General features: G+C 46.4%; 2 protein-coding genes across 2 annotated transcripts; both read left to right on the top strand.

The window, feature by feature from the left end:
- Positions 1–193: 193 nt before the first annotated feature.
- LOC135805326 (proton-coupled folate transporter-like) lies at positions 194–16,466 on the top strand. The gene is made up of 4 exons (XM_065319347.1): positions 194–1,643; positions 2,358–2,441; positions 3,850–4,015; positions 16,007–16,466. The coding sequence occupies exons 1-4, from the start codon at positions 593–595 to the stop codon at positions 16,119–16,121; spliced, it is 1,416 nt and encodes a 471-aa protein (XP_065175419.1). The 5' UTR covers positions 194–592; the 3' UTR covers positions 16,122–16,466.
- On the top strand, positions 13,591–15,885 carry LOC135805327 (heterogeneous nuclear ribonucleoproteins A1 homolog). The gene has a single exon (XM_065319348.1). It carries the CDS (start codon positions 13,730–13,732, stop codon positions 15,065–15,067), a length of 1,338 nt encoding a protein of 445 aa, XP_065175420.1. The 5' UTR covers positions 13,591–13,729; the 3' UTR covers positions 15,068–15,885.
- Positions 16,467–17,904: the final 1,438 nt, after the last annotated feature.

The following is a 17,904-nucleotide window of genomic DNA, read 5'->3' on the forward strand; positions in this document are numbered from 1 at the left end:
TGAATTACAAAAATTTGTACGTGATTGTATTCATGAAGTGCACGTCACGTCAATGTGACGTCATCCCTCGACTCGACTGTCGATGAGTCACTCTTGAGTGCTGTGATAATGCTTGCGTCATTGCCGATCGGCATGACACATGATCATTGACAGTACTTTTCAAACTCATTATTCATTCAAAATTAGTTAGGTGCCAGGCCGGGTGCAGTGTAGATCCAAATACTCTTTTATTGATTGGATCAAAGATACGCTTGGAAAAAGCAAGTACTTGATTGTGAATAATACTAGCATTGCAGCTGGCAAGGAAGTATTACCTGTGGAAGCCGTTCTATCACACAACTGTTCCAGTTACTAACAATGAGTATCTGATGCCACATCTAAACCGTAAACGGAGATGGAATGGAAGAATGCAACGCAAATTACAACCTGCCTCATGCTTGCCACCACTGCAGTTACGGATGGTCAAGAATCTCGATGTTGTTGGATTGGATGGATCTGACCTGAGTCGGTTCTAACTTGTTCTCTACTATATTCTCGGTACCCAGTATCTTTAGTTTTTGGTATCAGTAGTACAGCAGATAGCATTGTAAACATGCTCTCGGGGTTGCGCAAGTATGCCTCGTTGGTCACAGTCGAGCCATCTTTATTTCTCTACATGTTTGGGACGTTCATGTTCTACCCTCTGCTGCAGAACATGGTCTACTCTCACTATAGCAATGGTGCACACTCGGATAATGCATCGAATGCATCAAACGCCTCCACTTGTGGTCTGGTGTCGTCCGTTTCCGCGCACACCTCTCACTTCATCTTCTATCTGACTCTGTCGTCCATACTGCCGGGCGCGCTTTCCACGCTCTTGTTAGGTCGTTGGTCGGACTCGTCCGGTCGAAAGCTGCTTATGGCTTTGCCAGCAGCTGGTGCTGCTTTCAATGCCATTGTCAGTCTACTGGTGTATAAGCTGACATGGAATATAAACATTCTGTTACTGGGTGGACTTGGTGCTGGCCTATTGGGCAGCTATGCCATGTTCAATCAGGCATCGTTTGCCTATGTAGCTGACATCAGCTCCGCTCAGCACCGAACTCGCCGCCTGGGCATACTGGAGGCCATGATCTATCTGGGCATGACAACCGGCTCTGAGGTAGGCGGTGTGTGGACTGAGCAACATGGCTATGGCCCACCGTTCTGGGGTGTCATAGTCACCCTGATACTGGTACTGGCCTATGTGGTGTTTGTCGTACGCGAGGCACCATTGCCACAATCACCATCCCACAAGGTATCCACCAGAATGTACATGGTCAGCATACTGCATGGCTTTCGCCTCTTCACGAAACCCAGCCCTCAGAGAAAAAGCCGTCTTGTGATCCTCTTAGCCTTCGTATTTGCAACCATAAACTTCAATGCTCTCATCGATGTCACGATTCCCTACCTGCGAGATGATCCATTCCATTGGCAGTTCGATGTGATAGGCCACTATCTTGCCCTGGGAAACTTCATGCATGGAATCTCTGCTCTAGCAATACTGCCTGGTCTCTTGCACCTGGGCTTATCAGACATCACTTGCATCCAGGTGGGCATAATATCGAGCATGCTATCCTTAATATTGCTCGGACTGGCGCAGAGAACTTGGCTTGTTTTCCTCGGTGAGTAAATGGCAGAAAAACGTTCCAAGATATGGTTTCTTTTATTCTCGTGCACCTCATGGTATGTCACTGGTTTGGCTGGTCCTGCAGGTTCTTCTTTGACTACCGGTATACGACTTGCTCTCATTTCTGTTGTTGTTGCACTTGAAGGTACATTCATTGAGATAGTGGCTTCTGACAAAAGGATGCTGCTTCAGGATAAATACATATACATGTACTGTGCGAAGTACCATCGTTCATCTTGACGTCACTCACATTCGTCCACGGGCATAAGTGTTCTTTAAAAACTTCTTTTGCACTTCGTATGAGCACGAGACGAAATCAAGACGAATACCCATTCATTACCTGGATATGAGGACTGGTAGGAGCTCTACAGAAGCCTCATTCATCTGATCAAATGCCTCTTCACTCGTCCTGTTCCGAATGAAGTTTCATCTGGTACTCCTTTCATTGCAATCGGCGAAAGTTCTCTTTTAGCTCCAGGTAACCTGATAGGCATCTGTTGTGTATAGCAACTTCCTGATCCTGATCAGTTGTCTTTGGGCGAATTAACTAGTTCCTACTTGTGTGTGTGTGTGTGTGTGTGTGTGTGTGTGTGTGTGTGTGTGTGTGTGTGTGTGTGTGTGTGTGTGTGTAGACGCGCGCGCGTGCGTGTAAGCATTGCACCTGAACGTTTCAAGTGTTCATTTCGCTTGTTTTGTTCACTTCCTATAGTACCCATTGTTGGCACTCTGCGTGGAATGGTGGTACCTTGTGTACGCGCGAACCTGTCGAAATTTGTCAAGGCAGATGAACACGGTAAGAGAAATATCAAGTAATGTAACGAAGCATTTTTACTCAAATGGTGTGTCAAGAAACTTGTCAGTTTTGTGCTAGATTGTGCCCGTCTGACTGTTTGAAAATCTGGTTTAGTTGGTGGACTCGATCGCATAACTTGTACCTGCATTTTTCTGTTACATTTTCACTCAGCCATCTTTAATCCAGTCTGGTAGCTATGGGAGTAAACACCACCAGAAACTCAGATCTGCCCATGCTCCATAGCGTAGAATAAACAACTTCATATGGAACATGTGTAGTGTCAGACCTCGCTTATCCAGTCCTCTTTTATCCGGATCCCTTGCCATCCGGAAGAAAATTGTTGGTCACCGATTTACAGCGTATGCCATGCATTCATACAATATGGGTGTTCGATTATCTGGTTCCCTCGCCTATCCGTAAATTGTTGTGGAACACGGATGTGTGCGGTTAAGCGAGATCTGACTGTACAGTCGTACTCATGCACTTGTATACGATTTTCATGCATAACGGTGCTCGGTAAGGAGCGTATCCGTATCAAAGATTTCTAGACCAATGATGATTGAATGTATTCTTATGGAAACAACAACAACAAACTCTCAAGTTGTCCCCTGTACGATGTGTCGCATAGATGCTGCGAGAGTCCATTCACCAAAAGGCTTGATTGTCACGGCTCACACACTGACAAAAGGTCAAGAGGTGTGAAGTACATGTACAATCTATTCACATGCAGTTGCACTATTGCATCATGAGCTAACAGTCGGGTTATTTGAATACCGGTAGGCATTGTAGTCTAACGAGCATTTCCAAGCTGAGCACATGGTAAAGTAGTACATTTTAAAATTTTGTTTCCAAGGGGTTCTGATCTCATCTTCACTGGTTGAAGTTTATTTTATTTTTTACGAAGTATGGTCTCATAATGCTTAGTATGTTTGCAATGTTTCAACAATATGTGATTTCTGTTCATGTCTTTATCTTGCGCTCTCTCTCTCTCTCTCTCTCTCTCTCTCTCTCTCTCTCTCTCTCTCTCTCTCTCTCTCTCTCTCTCTCTCTCTCTCTCTCTCTCTCTCTCTCTCGCTCTCTCTCTCTCGCTCTCTCTCTCTCTCTATCTCTCTATCTCTCTCTCTCTCTCTCTCTCTCTCTCTCTCTCTCTCTCTCTCTCTCTCTCTCTATCTCTCTCTTTCTCTTCTCTCTCTCTCTCTCTCTCTCTCTCTCTCTCTCTCTCTCTCTCTCTCTCTCTCTCTCTCTCTCTTTCTCTCTCTCGTTCTCTCTCTCTCTCTCTCTCTCTCTCTCTCTCTCACACACACACACACACACACACACACACACACACACACACACACACACACACACACACACACACACACTCTTGCATGCATGCACATACACACGCACACGTTTGACAATGCAGGTGCACTGTTTTCGTCCATAGCCATAGTGGAGATCTGCTGTACAGCGATAGCCTCGCTGATCTACAACAATGCGTACCCAGCGACATGCTCTATCTTGCCTTCATCACATGGATTTGTATTCATCTTGATGTCAGTGTGCCTTCTTCCGCCGCTCTGTATGTTCTGGTAAGTTGGTAACCTTAAAATCCATAGGTGACGCAGGAGGTAAGGTGGGTTGCTTTTTGTACATGTAATAACTTGATAATCTAAGGCTGTGTTCACAACTGGCACTTGTACGTGGCACGTTTGTAACTTCTGTGTTCCCAACCAATAAACATTTTTGCAAACACCACTTTTTAAGGATGTATTCAAGTCGTTCGACGTCAATGAATGTCGAAGCTTTGACCCAGCCAGTTAAGGTGACTGGCATATACGCCAGTGCGGCTTTCACGCGATGTGAAATTCATGGTGGTGTGTCCGTTCGTTGTTGGACTTCTCGTGTGCTCTGGATCCGGATGGCAGTCGTAGTCAGTCAAGTGTCAAGTCAAGTCGGCGGAATAGCGCGAGCTCCAGTGTGGGGAGCAAACCCTTTCCTAACAATCATCGCCGAAGTCGCAACCAGTATTTCGTACTGTTGTGCTCAGCGCCGGCTTGCGACTAATGGAGGTAACAGCGTTGTGAATGACCGAGGGTCCTCGACATCTGTTCTCACCGTCCAGGAGCGACACTGACTCACGCTGCTATCTGGTGCTCACGAGGTGTTTGTCGCGCTGGAAACGGAGCGTCTCTGTAAGTTTGTATCCCTGGTGGTGTTTGGGCCTGGAGAGCACTATATAAGTGATGCTCCTCAGGCACAATCTTCCTCAGCCTACTCAAGCTCAACTGATGAGGAGTGAATTCCCCAAAACACTGTGTATTGAGCAGGGAGTGGTGCTTTCTTGCAGGTTTGCCGAGTCGAAGGTTCGATGGACTTCTTGTGTGCTCTGGATGGCAGTCGTGAGTCAGTCAAGTGTCAAGTCAAGTCGGTGGAATAGCGCGAGCTCCAGTGTGGGGAGCAAACCCTTTCCTAACAATCATCGCCGAAGTCGCAACCAGTATTTTAATAGTGGTTGCGTTGCGACTTCGGCGATTAAAATTTTCGTATTAAAAAAAATGCGAAGTAGTCAAATTTTTACAAACAATCTTCAAGGAGACGATAATTTTAATAGAGCTATGAATAAAACGAAGGCCGCAGACATCACGCATCTAAGTTACTTGTTTGACATGTGTGTGTATCCTATAACAATAATATTTTAATCCAGAATCGATTTTCTGTCCCGATCATCAGTGGAATTTACGGAACTAAAGATAACCAATGAAAGTACAAGTAGCTTAAGTTAAATAATCAAGCAGGGGTACAAAAACACATCAGGGTTGCTAGAAAATGTGATAAAATAATGTAGAGAGGCTAATGAGCGAGGTGACAATCTTACATGACAAACTGTAGAGGAACATAATCATAAGTGTGACTTTCCGTTATGTGAACCAGTTGAAAGTCCTTGAAGCTGTTTGTATTCATGTGCCTGATTTGTGCAAACAAAAAGAGCATATTGTCAGTGATCTAGCCAAAGCATTCTGCCGGCTGGGAGGGCGACCTGCCGACCTGCTGGGAGGGCGACCTGCCGACCTGCTGGGAGGGCGACCCGACCTGCTGGGAGGGCGACCCGACCTGCTGGGAGGGCGACCCGACCTGCTGGGAGGGCGACCCGACCTGCTGGGAGGGCGACCCGACCTGCTGGGAGGGCGACCCGACCTGCCGACCTGCTGGCTGAGACAGCTCCAAGAGTAATTTTGGCCGGCTGCAGTCACCCCCATGTAGACTGTAGTGCACTGCACTAGCACTTGAGTCAGAGATGGTGGAGTACAACCCATATCCTAGGCATAGGTATGTACAGTACAGTAAGTAGCACTGGCTACTCAGGCTCAGTGCTAGCTCTTCACTCAAGCTCAAATGCACTTGAGTATGCACTTGAGTACGTCAGTAAAATGTAACAGGTTGGGTCATGGTTCGCCGCTTCTGGTGGTGTACATGGCTGTGGCTAGGCTGGGTCTTGTCAGATGACCAATGTACACTGCATGCAGACATGACCTTGGTGAACACATGATCCATGCTCATGTAGCTGTTTGCTTCCTTTTTCATATTAATTTTTGTTAATTTACCTATAATCACATTGTCACAACTGCCTGATGAATGCCCATAATCGGACGAAGCGAAAGGAGATGCAAGCTGCAATGAAAGATTTGTAGTGGTGTGTGTGTGTGTGTCTGTGTGGATATGTGACTGATGGCGGGGGTCTGGGGGCGCAGCCCCCAGAACGATGCATTTTAACTAGAACGTTGGCCGGCTGGCATAAAATCCTGGCTAGACCTCTGTATTGTTGAAGAAAAAAAAGAGAGGACCATAAGTTTACAAGCTATCCGTTTTGTCAAACACTAATGGTTATAAGCAGGATGATGATGAGTCATTATGGTCCTCTCTTTTTTATTTTTAAACCTTGGCTCTCCATCCGAGTCTAAACATGTTGTTGCATTACGGTTATTCGTGAAGTCGCACGTGACTTCTGATTATGTTCTTCTACACTTTGTCATGTAAGATGGTCGCCTGCTAGCCTTCCTGCATTGTTTTATCGCATTTTTTAGCGACCCTGATGTGTTTTTGTACCCCTGCTTGAGTATTTAACTTTAGTTACTTTCATTGGTTACCTTTACTTCCGTAAATTCCACTGATGATCGGGACAGAAAATTGATTCTGGGTTATAATTAGGGCTGAGTCGGGTAGCATTTTCTTCGGGTATCGGGTCCGGGTAGTTTTCCATGGGTAGCACGGGTACCCGATCGGGTAATGTTTCCATGGTAAGACCACAATGCACACCGGCGCCTTCCCTTGCGCACTGGGTAGACATGCGTGAATTATTTGTACATGTGCACCGTACATGATGTCATCTGCGACTTCGGGTTTTCGGGTACTATTCGGTACCCGTCTACCCGAGGTCCTCACGGGTACCCGACTACCCTTGCACACCACTAGTTATACTACTGTAAAACCGGAAAGTCTAATGAGTCACAAAGTCTAACGTTTTAACGACCGGTTTTTTTTTTCGTTATTTGAAGAAACGTTCTCGCAAACGCGGTTTGGGATGTCTGGGTAAAGATGCACATACAGGTGGCCAGGTAGCCGCCGTGTAAACTTTCTGCACGTTGTCATGCCAAAATTACAAAAAAAACGTTAACAACTTTTTGGTCGTTAAACTTTCCGGTTTTACAGTATCATTGTTCTAAAGATACACATACCGATGATGTACATGTCAAACAAGTAACTTAGTTGCGTGATGTCTGCGACCTTCATTGTATTCCGATATGATAGCTATAGGGCTTTTTCAAGGACGCCTTTCCCGCCACCGCCCCGGCGATCACCCCGAGATTGTGGTGAACAGGTCGCACGTCAAAATGCATTGAAAAGTATACGAAATGTGACAGGTTTGTCTCCACCAGCTCTTGGAGCGATTCTGAAGCTTGTTCTTTTTCGCCCAAGCCATGGAAGGGCTTCCTGGCAACTGCTCTGACTCAACACGAGTGTCAGACATCAAGTGGAGCGCAATTCTACTGTTTTTTTTCACCTCCACGAATTCGTTCCCGTACAAAGTGAACGTGGACTGGGCTTCGCCTCTTCACCAGTGATTCAAACATTTCTGGCACGTGACCCCAAAAAGACTTAAGTGACCGTTGGTACAACCTTGAAAAAGCTCCGGTAGTCAATTTTTTCTTCAGACTTTAATTTTTCCCGTTTGCGTCTTGGGGCATGTTCGATTGGTAGGATTCGGACCCCGATCAACCGGATCCACTGGATTCGCACCCTTTCGATTGGTCGAATCCGGATCCTCTGGATTTGGATCCGGTCAACCCACCTCGGTGAGCAGGGTTGAACGGATCCACCGGATTCTTTTTTTTTGCCAAAAATCTTACTCTGTACATGATACGTGTCCAACTGGCGGGAATAAAAGCGATGATGCGGAAATCGTTGCTTTCTCTCAAGGTAGGGAGTTAAGTTCCGGTCACAGAAAAGCGAAAAGTGCAGTCACAGCTCGCCTGTACAAAGTGAATGGGCGCCTCGTGACTGCAGTTCGAGATGCAGTTCGAGGCCCGAGTATCTTCTCCCGCGGCCTTTTCGGCCTTGTCGATGCTATTTTTAGGTAGCTGAGGTCATTACCTTTCCAATGGTGCCACACATGCCATGCTTCCAAAAATAATGCCTCCGCGCTTGGCGCGGATGCACTTCGAAGTACTAATTTCGACCAGATCCGTACTTGGCCCCGCCACGAACACCCGATTTTCGTGTTCAGCGGCCTCGAATTAGCCTAAACCAAGAGGATTCTAGAACATTGAGGCTCGCGCTTTATCGCAGTAGAAGGAAGATGATCACAGAAACCAACCCACGGCGATTTCCTGGTGGTAGTGGAAAAAAATCAAGTGAACTGCGCGCACACTGTAGAAGCAGTGACTGTGAAAACGTGTGACTTGTGCAAGCAGGCCCGCACGGCATGCGTGCACACTGCATGGCATGCACACATCCTGTATTGCCATGTATGCACCAGATAGTGCAGTGCTGGACGGAAACCACACCGCTCACATACATACTTGCATTTACTTCTGTGACTACTTTCTCCCCCGTTTTCCGATCTTCAATCGACTATAACTCTAGATTGCCTTGGAATTTTGGGTTCAAATTTTCACAGGTTGTTTCTCACATCTTCCCGGTTTAGAAAAACTAGCGTTTTATGCGAAACTCACGAATTTGGTTTTTCGATTGAAGTCCCTACTCAAGGAAACCCTCATATATATAATTATACCGTAAAGTACCGCCAGAGCGCCCCACCATCTCGTCCTTTTGTGGTCGTATTGTGGAGGTGGTCTGCTGTCTGTAGGTCATACGACAGGAACCTTGTACACATATTGCACGTTGTGCAGTCAATCCGTACCTTCGAGTGGACACGAGCTCTACGCAAAAACCTGCTAAGTGTGACCTTAGTACACTAAGGTTCTCACACAGCACAAACTTCGATGCACTCCGCCATACGATTTTCCTTTCCCTGGCTGTAAAATCAAGGTGGGGCGCTCTCGCGGTACTTTACGGTAATATCGAAAATCACAAAGATTCTAGATTCGATCAAGGGCAGCATTGGATTGGACCGTGGTGGATCCAGGCCAAGGGATCCACTCAATCGATCTGGATCCGGATCCGGATCCAACCAATCGAACATGCCCTTTCCCTCGGCTCAAGCCAGTGAAAATTAAAAAAATAGTATCTTTACTACTCCCTGGTTTGAATTATACAGTGAAACCTCGTTAGGAAGAACACTGAGGCTGTCTTAACATGAGGCGTTTCAACCCGGGTTGAGTTCGACCCGGGTCAGATTTCAACCCGCCATGTGCACAAAATGAATGGTGCGTTTACATGACGCATTGCGCTTGACCCGGGTTGAAATCAACCCGGGTCAAGAAAATCGTACGATCGTACTTCTGTGCGTATCTCGCGCCAGGTTTGAACAGCACTGCACATGCAAATAATTTCGCGCGAACGGATTCACGTGACCATACAGGACTCTAGAAGTGGACTTTTGGCGGCATATCAGTATTTGACCCGGGTCAACTGTCTTCATGTGAACACTCACCTATTTTGTCTATCGTACAGACTTTCAACCCGGGCTGAACTCGACCCGGGTTGAAATTTCTCATGTAAACACAGCCTGATAAGACAAATGTTTTTGCGAACAAATATCATCGGTCCCTTGGTGTTCGTCCTAAACTAAAGAGGTTTGACTGTATTTTACGACTCCCTGGTTTGAATCTGGGAGTAGTACACTACGGTATCGTACTACTCCCTGGTTTGAATTTTTTTTTATCACTTCATTGTACTCCCTGGTTTGAAATAATTGAATGGCGCGCGCGCTTGCTCCCGGGTTTCGGTTAGGGGTGCGCCGATTATTCCCGGAATAATTTGGGAATACTATCGTTGAGAAAAATTTGGGAATTTTAGGGGAATTCTATCGATCTTTTGCCAGATCCATTGACCTTCAGAAGAGTTTTGGGGGAATTCTGTCAATTTTGACCTGCCAGAGAACAAGCGCGCATCCTCCGGACGCGCGTACATGTACATGTACATGCAGCAACACCCGAACACGACACCGGTAGCTGTGTACTAATCATGCATGTACATGTCATGTAGATCTAGTACATGATGTAGTGTAGATCCTGCATGCAGTGATCACGTGCCTGACGGTCCATTTTGCATACTAAAGAGCATGCGCAAGGCACGGTTCGTGCTAGGGTTCTTTTTTTGGGGGGGGGGGGGTGGAATTCTAGAGAATTTTTTCGATGTTTTGGGAGAATACTTTCGAAGTTCCGCGGGAAATGCCCGAAAGCATAATACCGGATGCGTGCGAGCATAATCCGCGCACCCCTAGGGTGCGTTTGGTTGGTACGATCTAGAACAGGATCGAACAGCTGGTGCACATGGAGCAGCCTCATGCCAACCAAACGGTACTCCAGAAACAGAGCATATTTTTGTGGAAAAATGTGCCAAACTTGGTGCATTCTTCAAAATGTGTATGGGTCACCATGGTCACTTTGTGCGGTACAACGAGTCCAACCCAAAAGCGTATGCACGTGATCATTTGGGACCAAAATCGATGTTCCCGCCAGGTTTCACTGTGAAAAAGTGAAACTGCTCGGTCTGCTCCGGCCTCGAGGCCGGAGCAAGCAGAACATGTTCTGGCCGACCCAGAACAGTTGCAGTCCCAACCAAACGCGCTGTTCTGGTGAATCCTGTTCTAGTTCTTACCAACCAAACGCGCCCCTAGTTTCGGTAGGCTTTTTACCAGGGAGTCGTAAAATACCGGTATTTTACGAATCCCTGCTTTTTAAACTGTACAATTTTATTGAAACAAAGAAAAATGATGGCACCTATGTACAGGGGATGGCCCACGCCTGGTATGAAGTAAACGTAAAAGAGAAAAAAAGTAGTACAGTGAAATCGATAACAATAGTTCAGTTCCCACACACTAGGGACGTTTAGCAATGCGAAAATTCGAACTTTTGGTGGTGGCGATATTTCGCGAAAATCTATTTCAAAAAAGAAAACTTGTGAGGTTTAGCAATGCGAAACGACTTTTTCTCGAAGCTATTTGAATCTTATACAGTCAACTTCGCTAATAACGACTGCGGATATAACGACAATTTGCGAATAACGACCGAATTTCCATGCCCAGAGCAAAGTCCCATCTAACTGTATACATTCAACTTCGGATATAACGACTATCTGAATAACGACAATTCGCGAATAGCGACATGCTTTTAGTGCCCCAAGGTCATATTCACTGCTTGAATAACGACTTTCTGGGCTTTTGACAGCTATTTCAAGTACCTGTCAGTCAAGTAAGTTACCAGATGCAGAAGTACCAGAACCTATACTATGGGAGTATGGTGATGGATAAAGAAAAGAAAATGCAGCCAAGGGGGGGGGGGGGGGGCTTTTTCTTCCTTTTATATTTTGCTTCTAAAGTGTAGGATTTACCAGCACACCTACATGAACATGCATGTACATTGTTAGATTGACAGCATGAAACAAGGTGGAGAACACTGTGTTTGAAAACAGTGACCTTACTACAACGTTCCGCGGTTGGCACCTGGCAGAGCCCCAGTCCCTGCGGACCATTTGAACCATTATGGGTACCGCAGGGACTGGGGCTCTGCCAACCGCGGAAGGTTGTAGTAAGAACTTAGGTCACTGTTTTCGAACACAGTGTCCTCCACCTTTAATACTTGTTGCTGGTTTACCAGTGTTGGATTCTATCATACATGTACATGTAGTTGTACATGATTGTACAGTAATCATACATGTACATGTACATGTCCATGTCTCCTTGTCCATATTGAGACATGTACATGGACATGTACATGTCCCTGGCCCTGTAGATGGCTCAAAAAGGCATATTTTTCAATTTATTTCCCTTGCATATTGAATTTTTAGTTCCTTTCAACTGCAATATGAAAATAAAGTACACATTGACATAGAGCAAGAAAAGAGCTTGATTTTGATATGCGTGTCATACTATACAAAATATGGGTTCACATACATTCAAATGGGACTTCGGTTATAAGGACACTTCGCGAATAAGGACACTTTTCTGATGCCCCGCCGAATGTCGTTATTCGCGAAGTTGACTGTAGTACCGTACCGTATATGCAGCTCAGTCTCCAGCAGGGGGCTGTAAAATTACTACTCCCTGTAGTGAAATGCGTACCGAGAAAAGAGAAAGTTACTTTCGCAAATCACTGCAACTTCGCGTCCAAGTTTTCGAAGTTTCGACCTTTGTTTCTGTACTCATTCCCAGACTCGAATTTTCTTTCGAACTTTCGCGTTGCTAAACGTCCTTAATACCGCTCCTGAGCCGGATCAGACCACAATCCTAGCCTCGGCAACCGCCAGTGCAGTGCGGCAGTAGGGAGGTTCTGCTCTACGTTTTGGGAACGCGACGCAAAGAATCACGCGAACTTTCTTCGCGTTCCCGTAACGTAAAGAAATGCTGTTCTGCTCTACGTTTCACCTAGAGAAGTCACGTGGATTGTGTACTGGGAATTTCCCCTTCCATATTTGGCAGTTTTCTGCATGCAGTTGATCGATACCCAGCCAATCCGTACGCATTTTCTCTGCGTGTGCCACAACGTAGAGAACCTCATCTCCGCGTAGAAATCTGGAGCCAAAACACGCGAAGCCGTAGACTCTAAGGCTGTGTTTACATGAGAAATTTCAACCCGGGTCGAGTTCAGCCCGGGTTGAAAGTCTGTACGACAAACAAAAGAGGTGAGCGTTTACATGAAGACAGTTGACCCGGGTCAAATACTGATATGCCGCCAAAAGTCCACTTCTACAGTCCTGTATGGTCACGTGAATCCGTTCGCGCGAAATTTGCATCTGCAGTGCCGTTCAAACCTGGCGCGTGATACGCACAGAAATACGTTTGTACGATTTTCTTGACCCGGGTTGATTTCAACCCTCCCCTTGGGGGGAGGGTTGAAATCAACCCGGGGCGAAATTTCAACCCGGGTCAAGCGCAATGCGTCATGTAAACGCGCCATTCATTTTGTGCACATGGCGGGTTGAAATCTGACCCGGGTCGAACTCAACCCGGGTTGAAACGCTTCATGTAAACACAGCCTAACCCAGACACCTGCTCTCTACGTGATTTCTCTACGTTTCACATAGCAGAACCTCTCTAGAATCTCTGCTTTTTACAATCATCGCCTACAGTCCATTCATAAAAAGATGGGTCCTGGCTCTGGCGAGCTCCCGTATTTGGCGATTTTTCGTGATTTCATCGTACACAGTGCAGTGCTGCGAACTTTGAAATTTGAAAAAGGGTCCAAAAAGGGTGCCTGAACTGGGGTTCGAACCGCAGAATGCACTGTTGCAGGCGGGGTCAAACGGCCTGGATTTTGATGGTTTTTCCCAATTCAGTGCTTTTGGGGCAAAACCTGGCCGAAATCCTATTCTTGCTATGGCTTGCTTTTTGGACAAAAAAACTTCAGAAACATAATTGGAAGAGGATTCCATATGGGATTGCAGAAAAAAATTCTAAAAAAACTCAACGTTTGACCCATTTATGGCCAAAAGCTAGAAGTTCATTTTTTTCTGAATTGACTGTAGATAGCGCTTGCGTGCGAGCGACCGGGCGGCGGGCGCGGCGCGGCGCACATGCTGGGCATGCACCGGTGACGTACTTGAAGGAAGATTTCATTTTCTTCATCTCGCAGCGAGATCGAGAGTTCTGTGTTTCCTTTTTCTGTACTGAACTGGAGGACAAGATGGCTGAACAAGAAGAGACGGTACCAGCATCGGTAACTGCCGATGAAACCACTGCAGAGCCTGAAGTGGAGCAGGACTTGGCTGCGCCAGAAGAATCCGAGCCTCTGCAGGCGGACGAGGACGTCGTTAACGTTCAAACTGAAGAAACTGAAGATGTTCCCCTGAATACTGAGGAACCGTCCGCTGAGGAGGAGAGTAATGAGAAGACTGAGAGTTCTACGACAGGGGCTGAGCCTGCAACAGGAGGCACTTCTGCAGAGCCCGAAGACTCTCGTAAAGTTTTTATCGGAGGAATATCGAGGCAAACTTCCGAAGATGGGCTCCGCGAGTACTTCTCAAAGTTTGGCGATATTGAGTCAGTTGTAATCAAGACCGACCCTCACACTCATGAACCTCGCGGATTTGGGTTTGTCACATTTGTCGACAGTAGTACAATAGAGAAAATGAAAGCCGGCGGTCCACATGTAATTGACGGCAGGACATTAGAGCCAGAACTCGCGGTGCCAATGAATGTTAAGAGTCGCTCACACAAAATTTTCATCAGTGGTCTCACTGAGGATATGACGGAAGAGGCCATTCGCAACCACTTCAACCAGTTTGCAAAGGTATGCGAGGTTGACATTCCAACGGAGAAAGGTACGACCAAGAGGCGTGGATTTGCATTCCTCTCTTTTGAGTCTGAAGATATCGCCAAGGATGTTGTATCAAAAGGCTCCCAGACCATTGACAATGTTTCTCTGGAAGTGAAACGAGCTACACCGAAAACCGAACCAGCCGGCGGCCGTGGTGGATTTGGCCGCGGTGGCGGCAGAGGAGGTCGAGGAGGTCCTGCTTACGGACGCGGCGGAGGTTATGGCGGTGGCTACGGTGGTGGCGCCGGCGGCGGCAGTGGTGGATACGGAGGTGGACGCGGAGGTCGAGGAGGCAGTAGTGGCTACGGCGGTAGCTACGGTGGTGGACGTGGCGGCGGACGTGGACGTGGTGGTGGTGGCGGCGGTGGCAGCTATGGTGGAAATGGTGGCTATGGCGGCGGTTACGGTGGTGGTGGTGGTTACGGCGGCGGTGGCTACGGCGGTAACTCTGGCTATGGCGGTGGCGGCTACGGAGGCGGTTACGGCGGTGGCTATGGCAACAACGGCGGTTACGGTGGCGGATATGGAGGCGGCTATGGTCAAGGTGGTAATAGTGGCTATGGAGGTGGGTATGGTCCGGGTCCCTATGGCCAATCTGGCTACGGGTACGGTTCACAATACGGCATGGGAGGTGGTGGTGGTGGGGATCGATATGGCCCTGTCCGCAACAATCAATACGGCTCTCATAGATCAGCCCCTTACTGAGCAAAGGAATGTGTGCCAGTTTGAGATTTGCTGAGTTTGTTCCAGATCGTTGAAGTTGGAAGTTGCAGAAAGAGAATGAGGGAGCAATTCATCTTCAGAGATCTTTTTCTTGTTGAAGGTTTCCAGTCAGAGCTTGCGGCACTTGCCTTTTCACCAACATTCTGTAGCCCGAATTGATCACACTGTAGTAAATGGAATGGCAGCTATTGAAAGCAGTTGTTGGTGTTGGTGTAGTGAGTTTCAAGCCACTTGTTTTTCATTGTCCTTTATTACTTTTCAATCACTAGTCAGGTGTGGTCAGTGTGCATGCGTGTGTGTGTGTTGTGTTTATTAGGTGTTCGCCTTTCTTGTTTTAGTCCCCTAACTAAGCATGTAGTTTTGTAGCACCGCAGCTTCCCTTGTGCTGACCCTCTAAACCAGTCCGTTTTGAATAGTACTGCATGCCTGTCCAATCCCCTCACGAAATGACATGAAGAGCATCAAATTTGTTTCGCTTGTGCTTGCCACTGCACCTCCTTGCACATTTTGTTTCCGACTTGCCATGCAGCTTTTTTGCAACCCGTCCTGTTTTCTTAGCCATGGCTGTTTGCAGAAGATTAATTCTTGACATAGGTCTTGCCTGTCAGTGTATGGAGTGACCTTTGTACAGCCATTGGCATTGGTGATGATTTTGAGCCGGAACTTTGTTTTACGCAGTGGCAATGAGTTGTTCTGCAATTGTTTTGACTTTTGTGATAAGTTCAAAGATTTGGAATCTGATCTTTCAATGCTTTGGTGCTCTTCAATCCCTTTGCAGTACGCTGGTGCTCTTCAATCCACTTGATGTTGAATGTAGTGTGTGGACGGTTGTGTGTGGCGGGTATTCTCTTTGTTCTTTAAATTTAGTGCTTGCGTTTTCTGCATTGACCCACTGTTTGTATCTCTCCTTGTTTTGCACAGGTGGGTGGGGAGACAAACACCGGCCAACGATGCAGTATCTGTTCCAGTCGACGTGCAAGACGACGGGTTGTCTGAAACCGATAAGCTGTTGCAGGACTCTAGTGATGATCCTTGACACTGCTTGCACTTTTACCAGCATTGCAAGCCGCGTGTGCTGTATATATGCTGCCGTTTGTGTTTTGGCAACTTTTGTTGTGTGTGTGATTCTTGCAGATGTTATTCGGCTGTTGGGGATGCGCTCCATTGATAACACAGTGCAAAGGTATCTGTGCTTTCTCACAACTAGTTTTAATGCCTTTTTGAGTGGTCTGTATGTTGTTTCCATTTTGCCGTTGTTGGCCCTTGTTTTGTATTGCCGAACTGCAGGACAGTGTAAAGTAATATCTATCTTAGCCCCCCAACGGGCTGCAAGTGCATGTTTACGTGTACGTGCCATTGAGCAAATCCATCTTGAGTTTGAGTGTTGCGTTGGTAATTACTGTCTTCAGGTTTTTTCCAGGTGCCTGTGCTTGCTTTGGGTCGAAGGCTTGTTAGCAGGAGTGGGGTCATCAAGATGTTTGGGTTCTGCAACTTAGGGGTCGTCGCACGTAAAACGAACATCGTTCATATGACACCTATTGAGGGGATGGGCGTGAGCCGAAATTGCAAGTCGACCGGCGCTGTACATGTACATGCATGCAACATACGTCGTCCAGCATAGCAAACTGAGTTCATTGGGGGGGGGGGGTGAACACTGTTCTTTCCAGGGACAATAAACTTTTCCGACGACTCCTCACATGCTCCTGATTACTGGTACATGTATCTGGATCCGACTGAGCCCGTGCTGCTGGCTTACGTTTATTACGGCTCTCCTGGTTCGGTTCTGCTTTTTCTTTTTGTGACTAGTCAGTTGTCAACGGGGGCATGCTTGTATTTCTGAGAGTTGTGTCGTTCTTTATCTGTCCCCACAGGATTCCGCGGACGCGCAATTGTTCACGTTTGCGAGAAATTTGCATGAAACCCGTGTTATCCATGTTTAATATGTACATGATGTTGAAAATGTACTACAACGTCGTACCTGCCCACGAGTTTGTACAACAAAGTTGTGTACTTGCATGAAACTGTGCGCTAAATGTGTACCAATGACAGACAATTCGTGCATATTTGCCGCATAATGGCCTGTTTTGGCCTGCATAAATAATTATAGGACTTTGTCTGCGTTCTTCTGTGGGGACAGCTTTATGTACTACAGCTTTTCTCGCTTCAAAGTACAATGCCATGTATGTTCCAAATTCCTCGACTTAGTCAGTTTTGCATGCCAGTGCATCAAGCGAATAATTTGGGTTTGTGCGGATTTACGAAAATATTGTGTTACTAAAAGTATTTAAACAAACGGCGAGGAGACAATAATTTGATAACCGCAATCAATAAGGCAAGCTGAATCAACATGTGTGTACACTTTATTCATGCAATGTAAAACAGTGGAGACAATGTGCAATAAAACGATGAAAATATGAAGAAATAGTGTAGAGAAAATAAGGATTCAAACAAGTTTTCGTACAACACTCATCAGGAAGCGTTGTCGTACTAAAGGACACTGAAACAAAATTGAACTAAATCTAGTTAGAGAAATAACACTAAGAACAACAGCAGCGAAATTTACAAGTGTGAATTTTAACAATGAAAAGCGAGAGCAATAACGAATGCGTGTGCTAACAGTAAACTTACAAATGAAAAAAATGAACAAACAAGAGAAAGAAAGAAGGAAGGACAAAGTGATAACACATAACAGCATGACATATCACCTAGAACATTGACGGCGAAGCTTGGCCGCACCAAACACGACGCGCTACTTGAACAATTTCAACCCAACTACAAAATATAATATAATTACTAAAAGTACATGTACCATAGATCCA

Source organism: Sycon ciliatum, chromosome 1, assembly GCF_964019385.1.
Source record: "Sycon ciliatum chromosome 1, ocSycCili1.1, whole genome shotgun sequence".
NCBI classification, from domain to species: domain Eukaryota; kingdom Metazoa; phylum Porifera; class Calcarea; order Leucosolenida; family Sycettidae; genus Sycon; species Sycon ciliatum.